General features: G+C 42.8%; 1 protein-coding gene across 1 annotated transcript; it reads left to right on the top strand.

Annotated features, from left to right (window-relative positions):
* The first annotated feature begins 23 nt into the window (after window positions 1–23).
* On the top strand, window positions 24–27,851 carry tshr (thyroid stimulating hormone receptor). Its single transcript, XM_031733850.2, has 11 exons — window positions 24–84; window positions 516–960; window positions 9,653–9,724; window positions 10,532–10,606; window positions 14,545–14,619; window positions 15,966–16,040; window positions 16,670–16,747; window positions 17,323–17,391; window positions 20,568–20,645; window positions 25,169–25,357; window positions 25,723–27,851. Exons 2-11 carry the CDS (start codon window positions 791–793, stop codon window positions 27,176–27,178), a joined length of 2,337 nt encoding a protein of 778 aa, XP_031589710.1. The 5' UTR covers window positions 24–84; window positions 516–790; the 3' UTR covers window positions 27,179–27,851.

The raw sequence follows: 27,851 nt of genomic DNA, 5'->3' as shown, positions 1-27,851 counted from the left end.
AACTCTGAGGAACGCCGGGAAGTGTAGGCTGCCCATCATGGAGCAGTGTGGGAATTTATTATTTGGGAACTACATTGTCCAAAGGTGTGTTTTTTGCGCCAGTGCTGCCGCCCTCAAGGATAGAAAAGGGGGAAAAAAGAAAATTTTGTCCATATTCATACGGAAAACCATAAGGTGCTATTAAAAAAAAAGAATTGTATTAAAAACGTATAAATTATACTTTAAGTTGTATATTATTATTATTAATAATAATAATAATAATAAATCGTATTATTATTGTTGTTGTTGTTGTTGTTATTATTAATAATAATAATAATAATAATAATAATAATAATAATAATAATAATAATAATATGTGCTTATAACAGAATTACAACGAACAAAAAAGTTGAGTAAAAATGTAGTTTATCTATGAGCAAAACTTAAAATTCCTGCAAATCCAGTCAAGAAGGGGGGTGGACTACATTCTGCACAACACCAGACTGTCTCAATAATTTCACCCTCCCCTCCAGCAGCTGAAGACCACCTCCAAACCCACCAGAGCCGCAGCTGCCCTTCCTACAGCATCCCCAGCTTCACAGAAAACTCCTGTGGCCCGGTAAAGCAAACTGTGCACAACAGTGCAGTGCAGCTCCACTTGGTCACCCTAAGGATTATTCATGAAAAACAGCAAACAGCGCAGGCTATTAGGGACAGCTTGACTCAAACTGGTAGAAGTCTTTGTGGCTGTGGACTTCAGGGGGACTACCATCGAAACCCAACACTTGCCAGCGTGCAGCAGCACTCCAGCATGCAGGTGATAACGTGCGCATTGTTTACGCTCGTCACCCTCACTATCAGCACTGCATCTGAGGCTGACTCCTGCCCTGCCGTCTGCGAGTGCTCCGAGTGGAAGACTCTCACTATCTCCTGCTTTGACATTGATATTCTCCCCAGGTTCCCAGCGAGCACGGAGACGCTGTAAGTAGGCGTTCAAGACGCGTCTGTGAAAGTAATCCTGCTGTTTTTTATTTTTTTCTTCTTCCAAGCACTGTGAATGTAAAGTGTTCCTAACCCCGAGGAAAAATCATTATAATAGCATGAATATTCCAAAGTGCACCCAGGGGATCCTGAGACTGTCTGTGTTGTTAAGTAGTTATTCTTTCATTTTCAAGGTATCATTTTTGTCTGTTATAGCATTACTGTGATCTGCAGTTGTCTGTGTCACTTGTATTTGGCTTTTTGTTTAGTGTAAAGCCTTAAAACATATGAAAAAGAACACTGACATTTTCATTTTTCATGGAGATGCATTTAACAATTACAGTATTAATTGTGAACTAATATGACTCCAATTTTTTTTTTTAATTATTCAAGTAGGTTTTATTTAAAACGACTCAGTTTTAACCTGAAACTATACAAATAATATAAACAGAACGTCTCAAAACAGACGTGAAAACCTCTCTTGGTTTAATATTAAAATTTCATGCTAATCAGTTTTAATGTAATATTTGTTTTTTACACTCTGTCTTAAAATAATCATATCTGCACTGGAATATTTGGAAATCACCTTTATGGCTGGATCTTTATTCGCTGACTAGGCTATATGTATACCACATCGAGTGTGCCTTTGTCCATAGTTTCTTTTATTTTGGTCTGGTAAATTAGCTGTATGACTTTTTGAGATAGGAGGAAGAAAGAAATAATCTTGGCACTGACGTCTGAGGAGGGTTTGGGCTACCAAGGTACTGACAGCTTTCAGGTTAGGGTCCTGTATGTGACACCATTGCATGGCACAAATGTCCTGCAGACAACAGGGATGCTCTTTGGTGATAAGAACTGTTTTAGCAATCAATAACAGGCCCATACTTCCTCACATAAATTTGCTCACTTTCTGCTTTGACCTTTAAAATGTTCTTTTGTGTGTATCTTGTATTAATATACAGTGCTAAACCGCCAGTGGTGATGGTATCATCAATAACAGGAATACTGTTAAAAGCCAAAATTCACTCACTTGTTTTCATTTCGCAAAGACAGTGTTTCCTCTAGCATTACTGCCAGCTAAGGCTGCAACTAATCATCATTTTCATTATCAATTTTCTGCGCACTGCTTTTTCTAAAGCTTGTCTTGTCTGTGAAATGGGAAATAAAAGTGGAGTTTACTCCTAATATTTTCTCAGAGCCCAATGTGACATCTTTAAATATCTTGCTTTGTCTGGCAAAATCCCAGTTTAGTGGGGAAATGAAGCAAAGCAAAATTATACTAGTTTGTTGCAATCATGTGCTGACTGTAAAAAGTTAAAAAAAATAAAAAATAAAAAAATAAAATAAAAGTACGATAGTCATCTTGTTATCTGAGACCCCAACAAAATCTGTCCTGGGAGCCGATGATGTAATTTGTCAGGATAACCTCTGAAAACTGTAGCAGGGCTTTTACACTTCCCAAACTGCTTAAGTAGAGGGTGAAAATTATGCAATAGAGAGCGACCCGTTTGCTGTGGCCTTGACTGATGGAAACACATGCCCCTCATCAGAGAGGGTATTTCCACTGAAATCAGCACACAGTAACGTTTCATTGTACAAGATGTACAGCATTTTAGTAATGTTGACCTGGAATATAACCAAGTTGGAACTTTTTTTAAATTAAATAATATGCCGGAGACATCAACGGAGAAACATGGTGCTCAAAGTATCTTTGAGATAATTCTGTAACAGCAAAGTGGCAAAAGATTTTATGACCATATTTTGGGGTAAAGTCAGCATACTTTTTAGCAGTTTTAATAAGATTTGACAAGTGATTCTATCCAGGTAGTTACTCTGACCTGGTAAATACTGAAAGAAAACATTAGTTTCAGTAATTATTTTTAAAAACCAACCTCGTTTGTAAACGGACTTTGTAGGATTTGCACTGTACTTCAACAGTTACTATACCTAATACTTAATAATGACTTAATAGACTTTACTGGGCTGTAGGTTATTACTTTGAATGCTTACTATGAATGTCATTTTTGAAGTTTTTCCGCACTTTGCTCTCACAGGTCAGTTGGCTAAAATTCAACAACACTGATGTACTCTCTTTGTCTACCACACGTGTTGGGGAAGCGAATGATTATAATGTGTCCACTATCATCATATACATATCTTTTTCTTCTTTTTTTCCCCCAGTACTCACTATATAAATATAATTCTTATCTCTTTCAGTTTCATGCTAATTCTACCATCTATTGCCATTGTTAGTATGGAAATGTTAGCATTTGGGGTAAAGCAGCCTGGTGTAAACACACCTTCTCAGAGTTCTTATCATTTCATGATGGACTTGAAAAATCCACATTTTCTAGTAAGCTATGATATAAAAGGTGATGTTTACACATTATGATTTGGTTATTGATTTGATATTTCAAACTGTTCCTCTTCCAACTATCCCTGATGTGGTGTTCACTAAAGCTCAGGAGAAGTCTCTGTGCTATGCCGTGATAATCCCCATTCCTCACTTACAGTTACTAGAGCGTCCCTGCATCTCGAAATTCCAAATACTTTGCATTGCCTTCATCAGCACCCATCACATAAAATTACCTCCCCATCACTGCTTCAATTCATATGTCCACGTGAATCGATGTCCTCAATGTTCTTCACATTCCTGTTCAGAGTTTGCCCAGCCTAGCACTGCCAGCGCTCCTGATAAAAATATCTGCCAAATAAGCCCAAAATAGACCGGGTATTGAGCGGGATGTTCCAGCAGATGAGGTGTGATAAAGTTTGATTTTCCTATAGCCTAGACAAACACAGAGGAACAAATCCCCCCACTGCCCTCGTCAGGCCAGTACTGTCCACTTTTTGCGACTCCAACTAGGTCCAGCTCTGCGTTTATTTTGGCCTTTCGCCTCATGGCTTCTGCCAGAGACGTCTTTCACCATTTGGTTTTCTATTTCTTAGAAACTGCCGTGATAGAAATTCAGGAGTTAGACCAATACAATTTAGTACATATGTTGCCATTATAGCAATGTTATAATAGGGGATGGTACTTATTAAAAATTTGTATTAATTTTAGGGTCAAAACTCAGTTCAAAGCACACATTACATGATTTTGAACTGGGAAATTGAAAGTTAAGAATTAAATATTCGTATATGCTTTTTGAAGCGTAAAAGAGCTTAATGCCAGGAAATTTAGCTTAAGCAGAGACCAAAATAGAGCTTTTGTACGGTTTATACAAATAAACCATATCATTATTTATATTATTAATATTTTAGTCTTAAGTTGTAATTGATGAACCTTTGAACTGCTGGTTTGCAGACCTTCATTTCACTGGGCAGAGTTAAGCTGAAGTCGCTGGGGTATTAATTTAGCCATACAATCTGTTCATCTCTGCCAGAAAGCAATCGAGTGTGTTACTTACTCTTCTCAAGCTTTCCTTTGAGACATCTGTGAAGCTGCGAGCTATGACCTTTTATAAAATGTCCCATTGTGGGCAAAAGCCTTGAAGCTCTCTGTACTAATTTAGCCATTAGCATAAGAGTTTGTTTAAAAATAGTTTTGTGCGGGACAACGTGTAAAAGTTCCCACAAAACGAAATGGGACTGCAAAGCAGCCGTCTGAGCGTGTGTGTATGCGAGAGTGCACATGTGGATACTTGGAGTTTAGAGTCCTTTGTGTGTGGAGGTTACTCCATGTGTCACCGGGACTCTGAGAGGTGGAAAGGAAAAGCACAGGCGTGCTGAAAAGCCTGCCTAGCGTGACACCCGCCTGTGTCTGGACGTTGCATTCAAATACAATATTTACCTTTTACAGCACATTTTTCAAACACCCCGAGAGTTCCATTTGCGAATAATTAAGAGGGAAAAACACTTCAATGGAAACGCAGCAGTTCCAGTTCTTCAGAAACCTCAGAATTTTCTTTTCTTTTTTTTATCAGAGTTTAAACATGTGATAAGTCGACGTCTAATAAAACAGCGCCTCACAGTGAAACCCTAATGCCGTTTGCTGAATGGTAACAGATGAGCACCCTGATTAATGTGAGAGGAGAAAAAGCAGGATGTTGAACGTGATGAGATGCGATTAATGGAAACGCTGACAATTTACCAGCCATTCATTTCTACCAATGGGTCATGCAATGGAAATTGTTACTGGTGCATTTTCTGCACGTGTTTATGAGAAAACAAATCACTTTTTCAACAGCGCTTCTATCCTTGTCTATTGCAAGACAAAACTGAGCAAGTAAATGTCAGAAAGCAAGTCTGCAGTGGACACTCTTGCGTTTTTATAGATCTTTTATTTTTTAAAATGATTCCATGTGGAGAAAGGTTTGTAGCACAATATGTAACAGAGCCTCTACCAGCCACCGCACAAAATTAAACATCAAAATGAGACAGAGCTCATAGTAAACACAGCTATGTTGTCAATCGAGCGCTGACACCACTGTGAATTATGTGGCCTCTCCCCACTTCAAAGTCAATTCCCAACCTGTTTGTTTTTTAGGTTTTCTATCCAAAATGACAAATTGGGGTCGTAATTTTCTCCTTAAGCCCTGCAAGATGGCCTCATCGGTCTTCTCCCTGTACTCCTGAGGGAAAATGCATTCTGGTTGGAGTGTGGCGGTGAAACTGCGTGGTCCTGAGCGGGATGTTTGGTGTCAGGGTCTGCTCTGTGTCGCTGTGTTTGTTTGAGTTTGTCAGAGCGTGTGCAGAGTGCCGTGCGCCCGTGTTTGCAGACTGACAACCCCGCTCCACGTGTGAGCGTGATGCGGACTTATCGGCCAAATCTCAGCCCCTGAATTAGTCTTTTGTTCCCCTGATGAACCAAAGGTGCGTGAAGATGGTGGCGTTGGCTGAGTCATGTTCTTTTCCCCAAATGCTTGCGTACGCTGTTGCTAGTTGAGGCAGGATGTGGTGGAACAAACTCTAAATGTGCATCCCATGAGCCTGGAATATAACATGACAGCAACACATGTGGATACCATCTTAATCCCTTTCCTCTATTATTATGTTATGATTCCGAAGTCCACCGCAATAAAGTCTCCAGCAAGGAAAGAAATAACACTTTTTATTTGCAAGGTCAAGTGTCCTTAAAGAAAAGGTTGAACATTTTAGGTGATGCCCTGGTGCAAAGATTTAATGATTATTATCACTCATTTATTTACTATGAAGTAGCAAAGTAGTTTATTTATGTCAAAAAGGCTAAACTGCACTTTTTAATAACACATTTCATGTACTAGCACATGTCAACACATATCTTGTTTAGCAAATAATTACAACACCCTTTCTATTAATGTGCGTGTTTCTGGACACAAATGGATTTATTTTTTTATATTGTTTTTCGATGTGCCTGGATGTAGCCGCCGCCCATTTCGTAGTTTTGTTTAAGCCCCAGTCACATAAGGCTTGCGAGGAGTGGGCGACCCCCTGACAATCACTTTGCCGTTTAAATGTTTTGGCGTTTACTGATTGCTGAAGTTTGCAAAGAGTTTGTCTTGCCAGGTGGTCTCAACTGGTCTCTAGGTAGTCACCGACTGGTCCCTAAAAATATTTTTTGTATACTTTCTCAATAAATCTAGCCTGCTTGATGAGGTACAACATCGTGACAGGATGACACGTCCCCTCTGAAGAGTCTCAAAAAGATAGCAGATAGATAGCAGAGGATCGCAAGTTCGATTCCCGCCTGGGCGTCTGTATCCAGTAAGGGTCCTAAGGCTAGACCCCCTATGCTAAGCAAGCCTACCGCAGACATGAGCGAGACAGATAAATATGAAGGCATGCCGGCTCGGACGTCGCCCGGATCAACAAGGTCCGCGTCAGGTGTTGAGGAACCAGGGCACCCTGACGACAAGTGGGCTACTGGAACAAACCCCAAGAAGGGACCAGTCCCATCCAACTACCGACCAATAACCTGCCTCAGTACTACATGGAACCTCCAGTCAGGCATCATATCGGCTAAGATGAACAGGCACATGGGTCAATACATGAGTGGGGCACAGAAAGGGATTGGCAAGAATACCAGAGGCGCAAAACACCAGCTACTGGTAGACAGAACAGTCAGCCGAGACTGCAAGACCAGACTGACCAACCTGTGCACTGCCTGGATTGATTACAAGAAGGCCTATCAGCCACCTCCTGTACATGGATGACATCAAGCTGTATGCCCACAGTGAACGAGACATCGATTCACTGATCCACACTACCAGGCTATACAGCAATGACATTGGAATGTCGTTCGGACTGGAGAAGTGTAGTCGGATGGTAACAAAGAGAGGGAAGGTAGTCAGAACTGAGGGGATCGAACTACCAGAAGGCAACATTGCAGACATAGAGGACAGTTACAAGTACCTGGGGATCCCGCAGGCAAATGGGAACCATGAAGAGGCCGCTAGGAAAGCTGCAACCACCAAATACCTGCAGAGGGTCAGGCAAGTCCTGAGGAGTCAGCTGAACGGTAAGAACAAGATCCGGGCCATCAACACCTACGCCCTGCCCGTGATCAGGTACCCTGCTGGGGTAATAGGCTGGCCAAAGGAGGAGATAGAAGCCACTGACATAAAGACAAGAAAGCTCCTGACCATGCATGGAGGGTTTCACCCCAAGTCCAGCACCCTGAGGCTGTACGCTAAGCGGAAGGAAGGGGGCCGGGGACTGGTGAGTGTCAGCACCACAGTCCAGGATGAGACAAGAAACATCACGAAGATGGCCCCAACTGACAGCTTGCTCAGTGAATACCTCAGGCAGCAGAAACCCAAGAAAGAGGAGGAAGGCGAGGAACCATCATGGAAGGACAGGCCCCTGCATGGTATGTACCACCGGCAGATAGAGGAGGTGGCTGATATCCAGAAATCCTACCAGTGGCTGGACAAAGCTGGACTGAAAGGCAGCACGGAGGCACTAATCATGGCAGCACAAGAACAAGCTCTGATTACAAGATCCATAGAGGCTGGGGTCTATCACACCAGGCAAGACCCCAGGTGCAGGCTGTGTAAAGATGCCCCAGAGACAATCCAGCACATAACAGCAGGGTGCAAGATGCTAGCAGGCAAGGCATACATGGAGCCATAACCAAGTGGCCGGCATAGTGTACAGGAACATCTGTGCAGAGTATAACCTGGAAGTCCCGAGGTCAAAATGGGAGATGCCCCAAGGGTGGTGGAGAATGACCGAGCTAAGATCCTGTGGGACTTCCAGATACAGACGGACAAAATGGTGGTGGCTAACCAACCGGACATAGTGGTGGTAGACAAACAGAAGAAGACGGCCGTAGTGATCGATGTAGCGGTTCCGAATGACAGCAATATCAGGAAGAAGGAACACGAGAAGCTGGAGAAATACCAAGGGCTCAGAGAAGAGCTCGAGAGGATGTGGAGGGTGAAGGTAACGGTGGTCCCGTGGTAATCGGAGCACTAGGTGCGGTGACTCCCAAGCTAGGCGAGTGGCTCCAGCAGATCCCGGGAACAACATCGGAGATCTCTGTCCCAAGAGCGCAGTCCTGGGAACAGCTAAGATACTGCGCAGGGACCCTCAAGCTCCCAGGCCTCTGGTAGAGGACCCGAGCTTGAAGGATAAACCGCCCGCAGGGGCGTGCTGGGTGTTTTTATATATATATATATATATATATATATATATGTATACATATATATGTACATATATATATATATATTTATATACATATGTATATATATATATATATATATATATATATTTATATACATATGTATTTAAAATGGTTCAGATTCGATTATTTTCCCCATAACATAAAAATTATTTAACTGTTAGCTATTCTTCCACGTGAATCACATACCTTACCAACATCTCAGTCTTGGCCTTTTATTTCCTAAGAACTTTCCACCTGTTTTCTTCTCCTTCATGACAACTTACCCATTAAATCTCCTGAACTCTAATGTCTCGCACACTACACTTTCTGAAACATCATAAACACACCCAGACATTGTTTGATTTGGTTGCCAGCTTACATGCATGTCCTTGTTTTCCGTTCTGTTCCTTCGGGGGGGATCTGTTTCCCCATTATCTTCAGAGAAAGCTTTCATCTTTTTTTTCTGGAGACTCGTTGGTATTTGGACTTTATTTGTGAAATTGCTTTCTTTCCCTCATTGCCTGTACTGTTTGTTTTCTTCTTTTTTTCAACTGAAAAAAATGGTTTTTGTTCATATCCCCATATGTAAATAAACTGCTATTTTGGGAAATGCATTCCTGACTTTGCTGCTGACAGAAGATGGGATGGAGGGAATAGAAAGAAATAGAAGATGACCATCTGGTTTGTGTATATTACGATGTTAGCTAAGTGTTTATACTGGAAAAAAATAGGGAAAGACTACTCTGACTTTTACCACAGGTAACAAAACCACCTTTAAATCACTTGTCCATTATATCTTCTATCATTTGTTTAGTCTGGAAACAAGCTGAAGTGTAAAAATAACAACTAAGCCAGGCTTTTTCTTTACATCTCTAATCTTTATGCTAAGCTTTGCTACGCTCGTCACTTTGCTGAGCTAACTTAGCTTAGCAAAGTGACGTGCTGGCTCTGGCTACTTACTGCAATGTCATTAAATGTTATCTAATAATACAATTACAAAAGAAATTTCAAGTAAAATTGGAATTAAACTTTTTTGTGACAAATTAAATATTCATCATTATGGGTTTTTGTTTTTGTTTGTTTGTTTGTTTGTTTGTTGTTAACCAGGTGGCTTTTTGAGACCCGTCTATCATCTGTGCCAGCGGATGCCTTTGCCAGCGTGGTCAACATCTCAAGAATGTGAGTGCCAGGTTATTCCCCTCACACCCAGCCACCCCTTTCCCTTTTGTCTGTCACCCAAGCAGACGATATGCTGTCTGTTTAGTATCACCGCTGGCTTCTAATCAGAGCTGGAAGAGCTAATGCGTTCCTGCAATAGGAATGTTGGTCCTTCAACCACAGCCGGGCTTGGACATGGCCTAGGTATTCCAGCAGAGACTTTTGGGTGTAGAGGTGGAGTCTTTGTGCTGAGGTAAAATATACACTTGAGCCTTGATCCTCAGCTGCTGAGTTCCACATCTGCGTCCAAGTCATGCATAAAGGGAGACGGATGTGCAGAGGAGAGGTTTTCTATAAGCCTGAACCACACAAAAGTGCAGACGGCCAGCATTTCGACTGACTCTGAACGGGCAGACTTCAGGACAGAAAATCAATAAAATGTCAATTATATTTTCAGATACACAGAGGTGTGTTTTATCAAGTAATTCATAACAACTGTAAAAAAGTAGGTGATTATTTTCAGAGCATGCAGCTGAGTGACTGATGACTAAGTAATGTATATGCGAGGTGCATGCCTGTAAAATCACCCACGACTTTGGAGGCTTTACACAAGGTGGACTTCTAAATTCAGGAAAGACTTTCCGGCTTTAGGATGATTTTTTTAACCACAAACTCATTTGTGAAAACATGTCTTATGTTTCCCCCCTCCTAACACGACCACAGTACCTTCATTCTTTAAAGTCACGTGCTACAAAGAAGTCGTTATGTTTATATTACACAGACAATTTGTCCGATAGATTTGGTTTAAGCTTTGTTTATTTCTCGTAGATATATATCTGTGGACACGACGCTGCAGAGGCTGGAGAAGCACTCGTTTTACAGCCTGAGGAAAATTACCCACATGTGAGTAACTAAAGGAAAAGGGCACACTCTTTATTGATCTTTATTGATCAAGCTGTTCCATTTGCTCTCTCTCGGGAGAAAAAACTGCTTAATTTTGAACCTTGCCAGCAGCAAATGAAAGCAGGGAAACACATTAGGAGCTTATTTCTCCCTTTCACACTGCTCGCCACTTGTAATCAGAGCGCTTTTGCCAGTTCATGAGGCTAAAGAAATAACCCTGTTGCGGGAATACTAAATGCAGATTAGATAAACAATTCGATTCAATGAAATAACTCATTATCTTGGATGTATTTGGTGAGCTACCACTGAGTTCGCTCTAATAAGATGTTAGAGCAGAGAGGCTAAACAGCAGCCAGTGTTTGGCTTCTCTGCTCTTTTTCTTCATGCTCCAGCTCTCGTTGAAGCAGCTCAGGGGAAAAAGTCTAGCAAGGTGCACTCTATTCTCAATTATGGGATAGAGATTTATGGCTGAGTCTCTTGGTTGGACCACACACTTTCCAGCAGAACACCTCCCAGCACTTCATATATTACTGCAAGACTTCCTGCTCATGTGAATGATTTGTTCCAAGGTATAGCATCCTGTAACACAGGAGCTTGTGCACGTGCCAGTTTGCTTCCACTCTTAAAAAACGCAGGCATGTGCAGTCGTTTGAGACGGAAATGATGATTAACAGCTAGAAAAGTTAATTCGACATGATTTGATCCATCATTTGGATGTCTTTTCTATCCGAGTTCTCTCATTCTTTCCTTATTAGCTGTTGAAATCCAGATATCAAAACACAGACAGAAGTAATAATTCAAGCTGCTAGCTGAGGGTTGTATGTGTGTTCTGGGGGTGTATTTTGGATCTCTGGGGCCTATTTGCCGCTGATTGGTGTGGTGTAGTGCCATCCATAAGATAATAGCATCTCTCTCAGGTTTCCTTCAGGGTCAGACACAAATTAATGCTCTGCTTCCTGTTGGCTGCTTGAGGCCGACAGCAGCTGTGGATCAAGGACTCGCCATTGGAGCTAAGAATTCAGAGGGGGTTGGATAAAGTTTCATTTGTGCCACCATAAAATGAAACTACCAGTGTGATGAATACTTGGTTTTTTAGGGAGGTAAAAATGTTGAAATCTCTCAACGCTACACTTGAACTATACTGCTCATATGTAAACTTTCACGCCGCTTCAGTCTGGATATGACTTATTTATGAAAACTCTTGTATGGCAAAAAGAAAACGTAGGTCTTTACTCACTGAACTAGAATACTTTAGCTCACTGCTCTGGCTCATCGTCTGCCTCATGTACAGCTACAGAACTGTGCAAAAGTCCTGAGCCATCCTTCATTCCTTTATATTTTGGTTCCAAGGAGCAGGACTTTGTTGTAATTTTTAATAGTGTCTTGATCAATAGTTCTTCAGGCTTTCTGAAGGTCTTTCAGTGCCTTTCTTTGGTCATTAGCTGCTTTTTAACTCATTTTCAGTCCAGGCACCTAACTTAAGGGATAAACCAATGTTGTGTACACATAACGGACAACTTAGCAAGAAACTGATTTTAAATTGTATCTTTGTTACTAGCAGCCTTTCAAAAAAATGTTTCATTTGTTCTCGTTTCTTTAGCTGAATCTATGAAAAATGCCAAAGATAACATGATATGACGTGATAGGGTGGAGCTAGGTTTCACCCAAAACCTTGGATGATTGTGACCTACACCCGTTTTCACACCTTGGCTCGTGTGATTAGGTAGATGACCATCAGGGGGTCCATGACCCTCTTGAGGACACTCCCATAGGGCTTAAAATCTGGGACTCTCCACCAATTGCTCTTAGAACTGAAGAAGCTTCTCGGATGACAGGTGAATTGTCTTCAAGGAAACTTAAAGAAGTCCAGACGCTTTTCTTTCCAAGCTCCTTAGACCAAAGATAACACAGTCTGATAGGCATAAAATAGTATGTTTCCACCAACAAGGGGATTTCCAAAGAAAACACGGCACATCCTGACATAGTGTATCTTCAAAAATGTAAGGAACCGGGGCAAATGGAGTACAAAGAAAGTGTCAGGCCTAAAACGCTTTTTCAGCTGATGACCAGTATCTGAAAGTCATTTCCTTAAGAAAACAGCAAAGACCTGACCCAGGACCTGAGAGATACATCTGGCCCTTCAGCTGTCAGCGAATCTACCGTTCACCAAAGCCTCATTAGAAATAGTCTCAGTGGAAGGGTGGCTGTCAAGAAGCCATTCTTAAGGAGGGAAAGCATGGAGAAAATGAGGCGCTTTGCCAAATTATACAAGAACTAGACTGAAAATCAAAGAATCCAGATATGAAATTGTCAACGATACGTATGGAGGAAGTCAGGAGAGGAACAGCACTGACTGTCTGCAACCATCTGTGAAACATGGTGGAGGCTCTGTCATGGTTCAGGGCTGCATTTCAGCCCGTGTGGATCCTCACAGGTGTCATCAGATTTTGATACTCCATGACAATTATCCCAAACACACTGCCAAAGCAGCAAAAGCATACCTGGATATGAAAACAAGCAATGGAAGACTATCAGTCGTGGACTGGCCTCCTCAAAGTCTGAGCCTCAATATTATTTAATCAGTGATGGATCATTTCGATCATTTTGATTTTGCCTTATACACTATTTTTATATTTACATTTGCACATGTCAATAAATCATTACACCAATTTCCCATTTTCCTAGCAAAATATAAAGCAAGGAGGTGTGGCAGTACAGCACAAGACATAGAGACATTTGATCCCAGAAGTCTGGCTTGTTCGACTAGTGTATGAACTGCATGCCATGATTGAGCACAGTTTAAAGGGTGGGCTAGGGTACAGCATGTATCCCTCAGCCGGGGGTTAAGACAGGGGGAAGAGCAGCGGGTTAAATTCTGGGAACCAAAAAACAGAATACAAGTGAATAAAAATTAAAAAAAATAAAATTTTGTCAGTGTATTGCAGGTTAACTGAGAAATTATGGTGATAATTTGTAAATGTAGTATTTATAGTTTGTGCTGCTGCCCCCAAGTGGCCAAAAAAAAAAGAAAAATCAGTGCGTTTGTCTTTAAAGTGACCAGAATAACACCTCTTTCTCTTCTCTTGGTTTGAAATATCATTTTCTCCATGTGTCCTATATTTCTATGTACAGGGCAGACCTGTTTCCTCTCTGTCATGGTTGTGCCGTTTACCTTGGCTATGTAAACCCAGTTCTAGTTTTTACTTAGCACAACAGCGCAAATTGCACGGTTGACATCACCCATCAAAGACGCTATGGCTGAACAAAGAAAAGAGGACCACCCACAGAAACACAAACTTCATCGACCAATAATCCAAGTAAAAAGAAATCAAATCCCTGACCGTGCTGTTTGGCACATATTTTGGTGTTCAAAGGATAATAAGAAAGACTCTGACTCTTCAGCTTACCTGGTTTCCTCGCCCCACTGAAGTGCTGCCACTCATCAGTTTAGTAGCCAACTTAACAGACTATGGAAAAGTTGTATTTGCTTATTTAACTGCCGCCGATATTTTGCTGTAAGCCCTGAGTTTCTACACTACAGCACTGGGAAGATGAACCTCATCTACCCGGGGACTTTCAATGAGGTTTGCCAGGTGTGTGAAGAAAGGCCAGGATACACGTTCCAGAGCACCTCATGGCCTCAGACAGCAGTGAGAAGAGTTCAGTGCAGCACAGGGCGCACCAGAGTAAACACACTAATGAAACACTAATTGGACTTTACTTCCTATCCTGGCTGTCTGCACCAAGTTTCCCTTCTCTTGCGCACTGGCATCCACCTTGCTCTGTTCCCTCAGCAGGTCTGAAGATTGTAAAGCGCGTGTGTTTCTGAATCATTATGGCATCGACACCTTCGTTTTCTACTTATGCTCTGCATTCGTTTGGATTTAAAGGTGAGCACATGTGCAGCAGCTGACACCTCTCCGTGTTTGCTCTTTCAGTGAGATTCGGAACGCAAAAAGTCTGACCTACATTGACCCAGAAGCCTTTAAACATCTCCCAGAGCTCAAGTACCTGTAAGTACTTTTAGAACAGGTCTTTAAAAAAGTCAACATTAGAATGAAGTCAAAGCATGAGAGGGGGGGGGGGATCATTTAAGACATTTTTCCTTTCAGGAGGCCAACGTTTAGCAGTTTGAGATGATGTCTTTATTCATGGTTAGCTTCTGTTAAAAAGCCCATTGCCTCTACTTGGCTATTAAAAGCTTATATTTTAAGGACTGTTTATATTAAATGATACAGTCTGTCTTTTCTTTCCTGTCACTTTATGATGCATTTATAATGAATTCAGCAGAGAGTCAATAATGAGAGTAGCATGCATTGCACTTATAAAGTGGACATATAATGGTTTTCTTTATTTTCTGTCATACATAGTAGACTAGTGAAAGCTCATATGGCCCAAATGTTCAAATAATGAGGTTAGCACCTGTCACAGTAATCCCTGCGAGGTCAGGGTGCTCTAAACACTGTTTCACAGGGTTGTTTTCTGCTCTTGACTCTGACATCAGTGAGAGTGGATATCTAAAATATGATCATCTCAGGCACACAGCCCTGTTTGTATTGAAATCACAGATAGTATAAAACATGGACATAGCTACTGTGACTCCACCAATTGGTTTCTGAAGTCATGTGTTTCCACCATCACCGTTTTCATTGCAGAAAGCAGGACATGATGAAGAAGTGCACGTCTGACTGTGAAACTGCACGCTCATTGGCTCATTACTTGTGATTGACAACTCGTGCGCCAGTGAGTGTGCAGTCCCATACCTCAGATAGTCTTATATTTTGAATGACTGAAATATACAAAACAGACTTTTTATCAATGTTAAAAAAATGTATCCAGTAAGTGTCAGAATAACAACGTTAGATCCACTTCAAAGATAAGGTGACTAATGCCGGCCAACAGCAGCTAACAGTGGAAAGGTTCCCAATATCCTCAACAACTCACGTCATCGAAGTGAGTCAGTTATCGTTTCATATTGGAGTCCTTTCACAAAGTTTTACAGCCTCCTCCTGAGCAAATAGACATATTGACAGTCGAGGTAAACAGTGGACATCTAGTGGTGAGATTTTACACACTGTAACTTTAAGGCATTTCCACATTTCTACATCAATGTTTTATACTGTCTGTAGTTTCAGTCTGTGGGTAGCGAGGGGCAGTTAGCTTAAAGACAGGGAGCTAAAATGAGCTGTTTCAGACGGAGAGTAAAATAAATGGTTGCACCAAAGCACAAAAATCTAGGATCAATGATGCAAAAACAATATTAGAATCCAGAAAGTGGGTAACAAGCATAATAGGTCCCCTTTAAAGGTGGTTTTTGTGATCAATTACTGATGAATGTAACCTTCTCTGTGCCATTCAGGGGGATTTTCAATACTGGCCTCACTTTCTTCCCTGATTTGAGCAACATCCACTCTAACGACATGAACTTCATCCTGTAAGTTGCTTCTTAAAACTCCTACTTTGAACATCAACACAACTGATTACTATAATATGGTAAATCAATAAGACTTAGAGGGATACTTGGCCATTATCATCTCCTCTCTTTGCTACATTGTTGACAGAATAATGTAGTGTTTTTATTCTGAAAAGTTAGCATCTCATGGTTCGTGATTATCGTTTCTGTGTCAAAGCACAAAGAATGAAAAGACTGATAATGCTTCTTTGTATTTCACAAAACAAGGCTGGGCAAGTCATTTGGAACACAACCCAGCAGGAATAATGGGAAGCGTGGCCACGATTTTGTGAAATTCTATCACTTTTCTTTGGATTTTTTTTGTAAGTTATTGACATACAAAATTTGCCAAGTCCTCTGTGTGTGTGTGTGCTCGTATCTTATCTGCCTCCCTGGTGTTGTTTAAAATGAGCTACATCCACAGTCTCATCTCTCTTTGTCCTCACCCACTCAGTCAGCTCCTTTATTTCCTAAATCTAATTTTCCTACCCAGCTGTAACACTTGCGAAACAATCATCAACACCACATTTCTCCCCATGCCACTTTCCAGTGAAAGGCATTTATTTACAACACCACTTCATTTCCTGCCCGTTCTCCGTCTTCCTTTGCAGGGAAATTGTTGATCACCCCTACATCACCGAGATCCCAGCCAACTCGTTCCGTGGCATCACCAGCGAAGCGCTGACAGTGTGAGCTATTTGAACCGCACTCACAGGGGGGCGGGGGGACCACACGCAGATGCACGTATATGCTTTGTATTAAAAAAGCTCAATCGCACACCTAATGCAAATCCATATTTATATGTTACGCTTGCATGTAACCTATAGCAGAAAAACACTGTAACATTGGTTTCATCCAAGCAAAAACCTTAAAATAGCCACCAGAGGAAATGGGGACCGTCCAAAATGACCTCACTTTAAAAACATGTCCTCACCCCGACCTCACTCGAGCTGACAAAGATAGCAAAAACAAGTACAACGGGACAATCACTCTCAACCGCCCACTGACGGGCAATCACATGCATGCGGTTGGATTTGGGAATGAGGGAAGTGAGGTAAATGTTGGGTTTAAGAACTGCAAAATTGCACGGACAGACAAGTCTCACCATAAAAAGTGAAACAAGTAGGCCCCACTCATCTGTCACTGGTGCAGAGGAGCGGATGAAGGATCAACATGTGGAAAGTATTTTCATTCACCAGCTTGGTTATTAAACCGAAGGAGACAAGTCCTGATGAGTGCCTTCTCCTTTATTCCTTTGTTCCAGCATGCTGTATGGAAACGGCTTCAGATCCGTACGACATCATGCCTTCAACGGGACAAAGTTAGATCAAGTGTAAGTATTTCTGGCGACTAAACACCATGTTGAAGTAAAACTGGTATGATTGGTTATAGAGCTGGGAATTTTGGGAAATGTGCTTTTTTCCCATGCCTTCCAGACTTTAATGGTGAATGGTAAGGTAAATATGGAGCTACAGCCAACGTGGTAAAGAACGGAAAGAGTAAGAAAGAAACGGCTTGTCTGCCAGGTTTTAAATTTAAACTGTCCCGTTTAAACTTTATAAAAACTGAAGAGAAACAACAACAGGGGCTGTTTTACCAGTGGTACTGTTTCCTTTGTTTCCTTCTGTTTCCAGCCTTTAGGCCAAATTCAAGCTAAGATAACCGGCTGCTGGCTTGAGCTTCACTGGCACCTGTTTGGGGAGAGTGTAGTTTTTGTTCCTACGTATTCTAGTTTTTACTAGTTTTGAGGAGGCTACACTCACACTGTGTGTGATAGTAACTGCTCAAAAGGTATCTTGAGATGAATCCAGACGAGTCAGGGTTGGTACTGTGAGATAGATGCTCCTCAGGGCGGCGTCTCTCATAGTGCAGTAGTTTTTTTTTACCTTTCCATGTGAAATGCACATTTCAAAATAAAAGAAAATACAGCCTCTGTCTCATCTCGATATTGCCATCTCTTCTGCTTGTACTGAAGGCACTTTTGTGCACAATACCTTCAATTTCATTGCTTAGCAACAAGCTCCACCAGCAGATGTATCCATCTCCTTATCAGACACAACTCATCTGAACCTGTGAGGTTCATTTCCAGGTGCCTCCACACTGGGGTTTTTTTAACTCCTACCAAGAACCGATGAGTTTAGCTGAAGCAGCTCTCGCATCAGTTTCTCCTGCTAGTTTTTTTTGTGGCTTTAAGTGGTTTTCGCCACACAAAAGTGATCAATTTTAGCTCTTTAAAAAAGGCTGCCCTGGGTACTGGTTTAGCTCACTGGGATGAGCAGGCGACCATATGCTGCATGTCTTCCTCTCTCTCCCTCTGCTTTCCTGCCACTCTTCACTGCATCTATCAAAAAGGCCATTTTTTTTTTATCCTTCTCACTCTTAGTCAGGGCCTTTTATGTGCACTGATATAGTGAACTAGAGTTGTATTTATTAATATCTGTGCCGCTACAGTAATAATGTTCACACCACAGGTCCATGTGTCATGGTGGGACGTTGAAACGACAGCTGGAAATCACTCAATCACGCACGCACAACATGACTGAATGGTTAGCATCATTTCTCACAGGAAACAGAGACAATGAATAAAACAGTTACATGAATGTCCATCTGAGATCTGTGGAGGTTCTCAGTCATCCAGCTCATCGTAGTCTAAGGAGCTTGGAAAGAAAAGCGTCTGGACTTCTTTAAGTTGCTTGAAGACTTTTCACCTCTCATCCGAGAAGCTTCTTCAGTTCTAGGGTCAAATGGTGGAGAGTCACAGATTTAAGCCCTATGAGAATGTCCCCCTGTCCTTTGGGGTCTCTGGGCTCCCGATTTAGTTGGCCTTAGTCGTAGTGGGGATGTCCTCACAGCATGGACCACCACAGTGCCTGCTGTTGTTCTCTCTTATTTCTCTGTTCTTGCTCGAGGGTTTGGTTTCTGGATTTCATTGTGCTGCATTTTGTTCCCTTTGAAGATAGATGGTTTTTGGGGTGGGATGTTGGTGAGGACTTTGCGTGTGTTCACGTGTTCACAAGGTGGGAAAAGGCCTTAAGATGTATCAGAAGAATACAAGGTGACGGATGTCTCAACCTGTAGCTGGTGGCACATATGACATCATCCTGCTATCTGTTTTACCTGTCGAATTGGAAGACCTGTCAGCACTTTACTGAAGCCCAAAGAAAGAAAATCAAAGAAACAAAGGGATATGGGTTTGGACCTTAGATGTGATGGTTAAAGGGATAAAAGGTGTAGGAATTCATTAATGTTGACAGATAACCAAACATCCCTAACTTTGTGTTAGACCTCTGTGTATACACAGAGTTCACAGGCACCGGAAACACTGGAACGCCACCAGCCATCCAACCCACTACAAAAGGTTGTAGTGGGTTGGATGAACAGCAGTTAGTCTGTTAGGCAAAGAAACAACAGACAGTGATTACTTAAATTATTACTAAAATATTGAGAAGCTAAAGACACCTTCTTAACTCCGACCAACAAGGCAAAAGAACATTTCCCAAAAACTTTTCCCATCACTTTCAGACACTATCACACTGAATAATCAAAACAATGTTTTAAGAGCTTTTTTTAAATTCTTTTTTATCGTATCTGGTTAACTATCTGTCACTGGGGCCCTGAAACCAGGCAGTTTATTGGCCCTCTATTTTCCCACAAATTAGATTATGCAGCATTTTGCCTGGGTTAAACACTTTCTGACATCTGGGATGTCTATTTCCTTACCCAAAATTACACTACAGAAGGATCATAGTTGGGCCTTCTCATATGCACTCAAAAAGTCCAGCTCTTGATTAGCAAGGAGGAGCTCTCACGGGGAAATATGTTTCCAAATGTGTCTATCAGGAAGTCTGCATTAAGAGTGGCCTTCTCCCAAATACTCAGTGACACGAGCCCTCAGGCTTGTAGAAATCTATCTCATGCTCCTGCATTCAATAACCTCATAAATCACCGAGCAGAGAAAAGGTAACGATATCGCCTTTTCCCTCCTTGTCGCAACATGTTTTCTGCTTTTCACCTCTGGTCCAGAATCCTGCATAGTCAGGATATGAGATATTAATGATATTAATTTAAGACCCCTCTCCTCTTTTACAACACCTACACTCAAGTCCAGGTCCTTATAACAGCCCAATTAAGCCATTGGTCGGTAACTAGTGAGTCTTACCACACGGGTGTTTGTGTTGGCGCCTGATCTGCGCTGAGGGGAGAACTGATCCCAGCACAGCCTGACCAAGACAAACACATCCCTCACATGTCTATTATTCTTATTAGATTTAAGGGATTCAGGGAGATGTGCACAAGGGTGAGAAGTAGGTACCATCAAATCTTATACTGTCGAATTTGAATCAACAATGCAAGTGAGACGTTTTCTGTGATGTTTCCTAAAAACAAGAGAAAATGTGCAGCGATGAGGCCTGAGAAAATATGATCTCGCACCTCACCTTTGTCAGTCCGACTTAAATGTGCAGGTTTTCTTTGTCTCGAAAAAACTTAATTTTGTGCTTTCCTGTCCAGCGACCTTCACAGGAATAAGTATTTAACCGAGATGGATGACGGATGTTTTGCGGGAACCATCAGCGGCCCCATTCTTCTGTGAGTACCTGAAAATTTGAGCCACTCTTATCAACTCCTTGTACTTCTACACACTTATACTATATTATTTTTTATTATTGCATATTATTTTATTGCATATTGATAACATAGACTGTATATAAAAGATGGACGTGATGTCAGCCATTTATTTCTGGTCTCCAGATTCTTCTAAATGATCAATATTTATATTTTTGCAATTGTCATGTTGGTTTGTCGAAGCCAAAAGTGACAATATTTATAAAGGAGGGAGTGTAAATACCACAAACACAGTCGAGAAATTTACTCCAATTATTCAAATGAGCAAAGGTTAAAAAAAAAGCACAATCAGCTACTGAAGCCCTATTATTAAAGCAGCCTCACCTCTACTTTTAAGCCTTACATCACTCCCACCCCTGCAATTGTTGCTAAAGGGGAAATGATAAAGTTTTGACTTCTTTTCTGTTCCTGTATTAGCGCTGATGTAGAGGTTTTTTTTTCTGTTAGCTGCACCATAACGATGAGCATAAATGGAATGGAAGTGACCACGCTGCAGGCATACTGGGGACTTCAGAGAGCTTTGCATAAACAAATACCATATTTTCCGCAGTATAAGGCGCACTTAAAATCCTTTAATTTTCTCAAAATTCGACAGTGCGCCTTATAATCCGGTCCACCTTATGTATGAATTCTGGTTGCGCTTACTGACCTCGAACCGATTTTATGTGGTACACGGCGCTCAAACATCTGTCCAAAAATGTTTTAGTACAACTTTGCTAAGCTACGAAGCCGCACCGCTTGATGGATTGTCGGAGCATTACGGCTACCATAGTCAGGAACCTCGCAGAGTAATCTGGGTCCTAAACTCCGTCCGCTTCAGGTCCCAAAGTCAAACGAACTCTGCGGCATCACTGAGAGTTAAAAACTGTTTAAATTCTTTAATCTGTAATAAAATGATCAGTGTTGCTGCTTTACCAGGCGTAACATTTAAGTTTAACATCCAGGCATCCATGAAAACAGAATTTATTACATTTAACAGAGTTAGAAGTTAGCAGGAAGTTAGCTCACTAGCTTCCACCTAACCATGATCTCGCATGTTCTGACTGAGAGATTTCTGAAACATTCAAACGTACAGCTCTGCTATCACTTCCAACATAAATGAAGACAGAAAACTAAACAGCAGTGACGTTTGTAGGTTACTGAAGTTGGGCTAGCTGGTATATAATGATGTGCTACGTGATCGCTAGCGACACAGCTATGTTAGCATAACATAAACACAGTGAAGCTGGAGGATGAACGCTAACTTTTTTCCACTCGATAAAAGTTAACGTGAGGGTTCCTGATGGTTAGGGACAAATGCAATCGCATGGCAGGATGCTGTAAACGGACCAAACTTCAGTCAGGAGAACAACTGAGATAATCCATCCACAATACCAGGTTAGTCATTAATATACTGCAACAACATGGGAATAGAGCAGTTGCGAGAGATTTCAACATTAATGAATCAATGGTACGGAAGTGGAGGAAGCAAGAAGAATAAGTTGAGTAAAGTTTGACTTATCTGACTGTTTTGTTTCGCTTGCGCCTTATAATCTGGTGCGCCTTATGGTCCGAAAAATTCAGTACCTGCAAATCGCAATGAACTAAATCAGTGTTGTCTAGTAGATGGGGCCAAAATTCCTCTACAGCAATGTGAAAGACTGATAAAGTCATACAGAAAATGGTTACCTTTCATTTTTAAAGGTGATTCTACCAGCTCCTAGTTTTTCACACATTTCTTCTCTCCATCCATCCATTTTCTTCCGCTTAGCCGGGGCCGGGTTGCAGGGGCAGCAGCCCATGCAGAGAAGCCCAGACCTCCCTCTCCCCAGCCACCTCCTCCAGCTTGTCTGGGGGAACACCAAGGCGTTCCCAGGCCAGCCGAGAGATATAATCTCTCCAGTGTGTCCTTGTTCTGCCCCAGGGCCCATTCCCGGAAAACCTCACCCAGGAGGCGCCCAGGAGGCATCCTTGTCAGATGCCCGAACCACCTCAACTGTGTCACAATTGCCAGTCTTGGTAGCCGGGGATTGGTCTGGCTCCGCTCCTGGATGCTGCCCGGCTCACATTGCAATCGACCCCTACGGTGCCTCCTGTGGGTGGTGGGCCTGCAGGAAGATGGGCCCATGTCCCTTTTTCGGGCTGTGCCCGGCCAGGCCCCATGGACTAAGGCCCAGCCACCAGACGCTCGCCCTCTGGCACCCTCCCCGAGCCTGGCTCCAGGGCGGGGCCCCGGTAACTCTGTCCCCAGCAGGGTGAACTGTTCCCTCGATGGTCTTTTCATAGGGGTCTTCTGAATCGCTCTTTGTCTGGTCCCTCACCCAGGACCAATTTGCCATGGGAGACCCTACCAGGAGGCAAAAGCCCCATTCAACATAGCCCCTGGGATCCCTGGGACACACAAACCCCTCCAACACGATAAGGTAGCCTGTTCTTCCTGTTAAAAGGGAGTTTTTCCTTCCCACTGTCGCCAAAGTGCTTGCTCATAGGGGTCATATGGTTGTTGGGTTTTCTCTGTATGTATTATTGTAGGGTCTACCTTACAATATAAAGCACCTTAAGGCGGCTGTTGTTGTGATTTGGCGCTGTATAAGTAAAACTGAATTGAATAGAGAGGCTGCACTTTCTGTTTTATATGGCTGTAGGTTTTAAAACATGAAAAGCCAGATACTGAACAGAGCAAAGATTAGAAAATACACCTAGAGCAAACTGTTTTGAGGGATATTTAGCACTAGCCCTGTTTAGGAAGTTACTGACAGTAAGTCCAGTTAGAGTTCAGCAATGTGGTCATTCATAATGACTTGATGAGACATGTCTGTGAAACAGGACAGAGGAAAAATCATTCCGCCACAGCTGTGCCTTTCACCAGGAAACCTGACACGCATTGTGTGCGAGCATGTGATGGAGAGACTTCCGACATTTCTCCGATACCGTTTTCTTTTTCGCTGTGACCTCATATATAAGGATATTTGATGCAAACACCTTTAACCACAGCTATCCGGTTGCTGTTGTGGCTCGGCTCTAGCTGGTAAGTGTCTGGTAAGGTAAACTGGTTTTGTGTGCAGGTATTCTTCCTCTATTCCACTGAGGAACATGTCCTGAGTTAGGTCACCTCCATGAGGTCATGAGCTAAACATCTGGAAATGACAAAATCAGACCAACACTCTCAGGGTCTGCGCTGCTCTTTTGTTATTGTTTCTTTTTCTTAAAACGGCGTTTCACAACGAGCCCCATGAGAGGGCAGAGACCAGAGGACAGAGAGGAGTGGAGAGCAAATGGGACTAAAAAAAGAACAAATGAACTCTTAGAAAACATCTGATTTAATTAAATTAATCGATGACTTGGAGCAATATAGGGTTAGGAAACTAAAGCGAAACGGAGCTTGGACTCTACTTGGCCCATGGAGGAGGGGGCGGCGCTGTAGGTTGGAATGTCCTGATAACAGGATCACGCAGGATGTTGGTGAAATTGTCAATTCCCTGGATGTCTTCGTCCCGAGGTTGAGCTGGCTTTGGCATGACAGCTGAGTGCGAGAAATACCGCCTGTAATTACTTAAAGATGATGGGCTAAGAAGTTCACTGAAGGAAACAGATGGAGGGTGTTGTTTAATCCATCCGTGAGCTCGCTGGTCTCATCATGTCTAGCTTTTTTTTTTTTTGGATTGCTCAAAGTACGTCTGTTCCAAAGTCTGGACTTGAAAGTCACCAAGTGTTGTTCTTTCACTTTGTGAGATTAAAGTATTGTGCTTGGTATTATGTTAGCATGCTCATGTTATGGGATACAGATTTTTTTTTAACTGCATGTTATCAGCTGTATCGTGGACGTAGCCTGATTTGCAGCCTCAGAGCTCATAATGTGTTATTTGGTAATTCCATTTTCAAAGTGTTATCCAAGACGCGGCTGCATCACCTCTCGAGTAATCCCATAGCCCCACAGATGTGTGGGATTTTTGTGGGGGAAAACAATGTTTAAATCCCATATTTTCCACAGACTGTGGACCTAATGTAAATTCCAGCAAAGAAAAGCCGCAGCAGAGCGGAAATATAGCAAATATTTGAGATATCGAAGGTACCTTTGAAAACAGAACCCACCACTTGGCAACAGCAATTGTTTGGCCTTCTCCCCAATTGCTTCTGAATCATCTGTGCTGTGTGACTGACTTGCATCCCTCACACTCTCCCATCATGACCAGTCTGCCACTAATAAGGTCGAAAATCAAAATCTATGGCGATCCCTTCGATACACCCAAGTGTTAAATCTCCTCTGTAAGGCTCTTTGCAACCCACCTACACCCTAGTTCCTCCTTTTCATGCTGTGTCTGTTGTAATCAGTGTCAAATCTTCTGTCTTGCTGCTTATTTCTCCATCTTGTGCATGTGGAAGGTTGAGGAGGTCCGAGAACATAATGTGCCAACAAATATAAATTACTGCAGATGGAAATAACCATTTTGTTTTGGCTAATGATTCTGGCCGAAATTGAGGTCTTTTATTCCCCACCTGTCTTTCAGAGATGTGTCCCAAACAGGGATCACCTCCCTGCCAAGCACAGGGATGGACTCTGTCTGGGAGCTGAAGGCACGTGATGCCTGGGCCCTCAAGAAACTGCCGCCCATCAAGACCTTTAAGCACCTCACCGTCGCCAACCTGACGTACCCGAGCCACTGCTGCGGCTTCAAAAACCTTAAAAAGAAGCGAGGGTGCGTTTCATCCGTTCTTATTTTTTGTAGCTGGTGAAGTGTAGTGTAGAAGGCAGCATGAAAAATGTAGTCCTTGAATTTCGTGTATTTGGATGATCCGCCACAGCGAGCGGCAGCAGCTGCACTTGCATGATGTAGATGTTGGCAGGGATTGAATCAACTCTCCTGACGTGTTTACCTATAATTCATTACAGTGCTTCCATAATTAGTGTCACTCACTGCTGTTATTGTAGGAATGAGGTCGAGCCAGACTAGTAATGGCTCTCAAAACAGGATTCCCTTTTCCTTCAAGTGGATATAAAAATGACTGCATCATTATTTTATGGGCTCAATGTTCTGTGCGTTCGTCTGCATGTGTTTTTCAGCTTTTTGGAGTACATCATCTGCAACCTTACTGCTTTGTACGACCAGCATCAAAAGCGCTCCGTGGGGCCCCTGCGCATGCCTTCCCTCCAGGGGGACGGTGTTGTGGAAACACTCCCGGACCGGGAGCTAAAAGACGGGGGTCACAGAGAGTCCCAGCAAGATTGGAAGAGCGGTGACTTCCACGGCAGCCTGCACTACCACGCCTACTTTGGAGGCCACCCAGATGAAGATGTGGGTTTCGGAGAGACCCTAAAGAACCCCCAGGAGGACAACAGTCAGGAGTTTGACAGTCGTTATGACTATGTGGTGTGCGAGGAGGGAGAGGAGGTGGCGTGCGCACCAGCGCCCGATGAGTTCAATCCTTGTGAGGACATAATGGGTTTTGGCTTCCTGCGGGTGTCTGTGTGGTTTGTGAGCTTGCTGGCTGTTCTGGGAAACGTGGTGGTGCTCCTGGTGCTCCTCACCAGCCACTACAAGCTCTCAGTCTCCCGGTTCCTCATGTGCCACCTGGCCTTTGCAGATCTGTGCATGGGGATTTACCTGCTGCTCATCGCCTCTGTAGACCTCCATACGCGAGCCGAATACTTCAACCACGCCATAGACTGGCAGACGGGCCCCGGCTGTGGACTTGCTGGGTTTTTCACAGTCTTCGCCAGCGAGCTGTCCGTCTACACCTTGACGGCGATCACTCTGGAGAGGTGGTACGCCATCACCTTTGCCATGCGGCTGGATCGCAAGCTGCACCTGCATCACGCAGCGGCTGTCATGTTAGGCGGCTGGGTCTTCTGCATCCTCCTGGCCTTGCTCCCACTGGTCGGTGTGAGCAGTTACCAGAAGGTTAGCATCTGCCTCCCCATGGACACCGAGTCCACAGCGGCTCAGATCTACATCATGTCAGTGCTCGTCCTCAACATCTTAGCATTTTTCATCATCTGTGCTTGCTACTTCAAGATCTACTGCACGGTGCATAACCCTCACTACCACTCTGGATCCAAGGATACCAACATTGCCAAACGCATGGCTGTCCTCATCTTCACTGACTTCTTGTGCATGGCGCCAATTTCCTTCTACGCCATATCAGCCGTGCTGGACCGGCCGCTCATCACCGTGTCCAACTCCAAGATTTTATTGGTGCTCTTCTACCCGCTCAATTCCTGTGCCAACCCGTTCCTCTATGCCATCTTCACTAAAGCCTTCAGGGGAGACATATTCATCCTTCTCAGTAAGGTGGGTCTGTGTCAGCAGCGAGCACAGCTGTTCAGAGGCCAGACGGTCTCGTCAAAGGGCAGCAGCGGGACATCTCAGATAAGGAGAGACAAGGATAAAAGTCGCAAAGGAGGGAGCATAGGCCAGGAAGAAGTGCCTATCCACCTGAAAAGGTCTGCAGGACATACCTACCACCCAGCAATCGGCCAACAGAAGAATCCCGAAGAGAGCCAGAGGTTGGACACATGAGGCCGGCTCAAGGCAGTAACATAAGACAGGCTCAGGTGAGAGAGGAGAGACCTTGAAGTGTTGGGATATTTAACAGACAGCTCCAGTATCCTGTATCTGCTTCAGCTTTCAGCCTGAGTTCAGCTGTTTTCACAATTTCGCCTGTGATGATTTTATGGTTCCAGTTGTTGGAGAAAATCAAGTGTCACTGAAATATGAGCCTGACTTCATCTCACTTATAGTCCTTTGCAGAATAGAGATCATTTTAAGGGGAAAAAAACGGCAGGAGTAACACTCACTTATATGTTTTCAGTATCTTAATTATACTTGGTATACTGAGGCTGAGAAACAGGGAAATATTACACATTATCTGATGTACTTCAGCTTCCAGTGACACGAAGCTCTTTCTGAGGAACTCTGTTTATATGTGAATATCGTGTTCAAGGACAGCCTGCTGGCTCAGTGCCGTTCAACAGTGGAAACTAAACCCAGTTTGTAAAAAGAACGATTTTTTAAATCCATTTTATTAATACCTCTGTATGTACTATAAATATATGAGGGCATTTAGAACAGAACACATACCCTATTGCTATTCTTTTGCATTTCTCGTCTAACTACATTTGGTGATTACAGTAATTTACTGTGATGTTGGAAAGTGTTTTTACCTTGGAAACAAAAAGTGCATTTATTTGCA

Source organism: Oreochromis aureus, linkage group 15, assembly GCF_013358895.1.
Source record: "Oreochromis aureus strain Israel breed Guangdong linkage group 15, ZZ_aureus, whole genome shotgun sequence".
In the NCBI taxonomy this organism is placed as follows: Eukaryota; Metazoa; Chordata; class Actinopteri; order Cichliformes; family Cichlidae; genus Oreochromis; species Oreochromis aureus.
The sequence above is the reverse complement of the archived record's forward strand: the minus strand, read 5'-3'. Positions and strand labels throughout refer to the sequence as shown.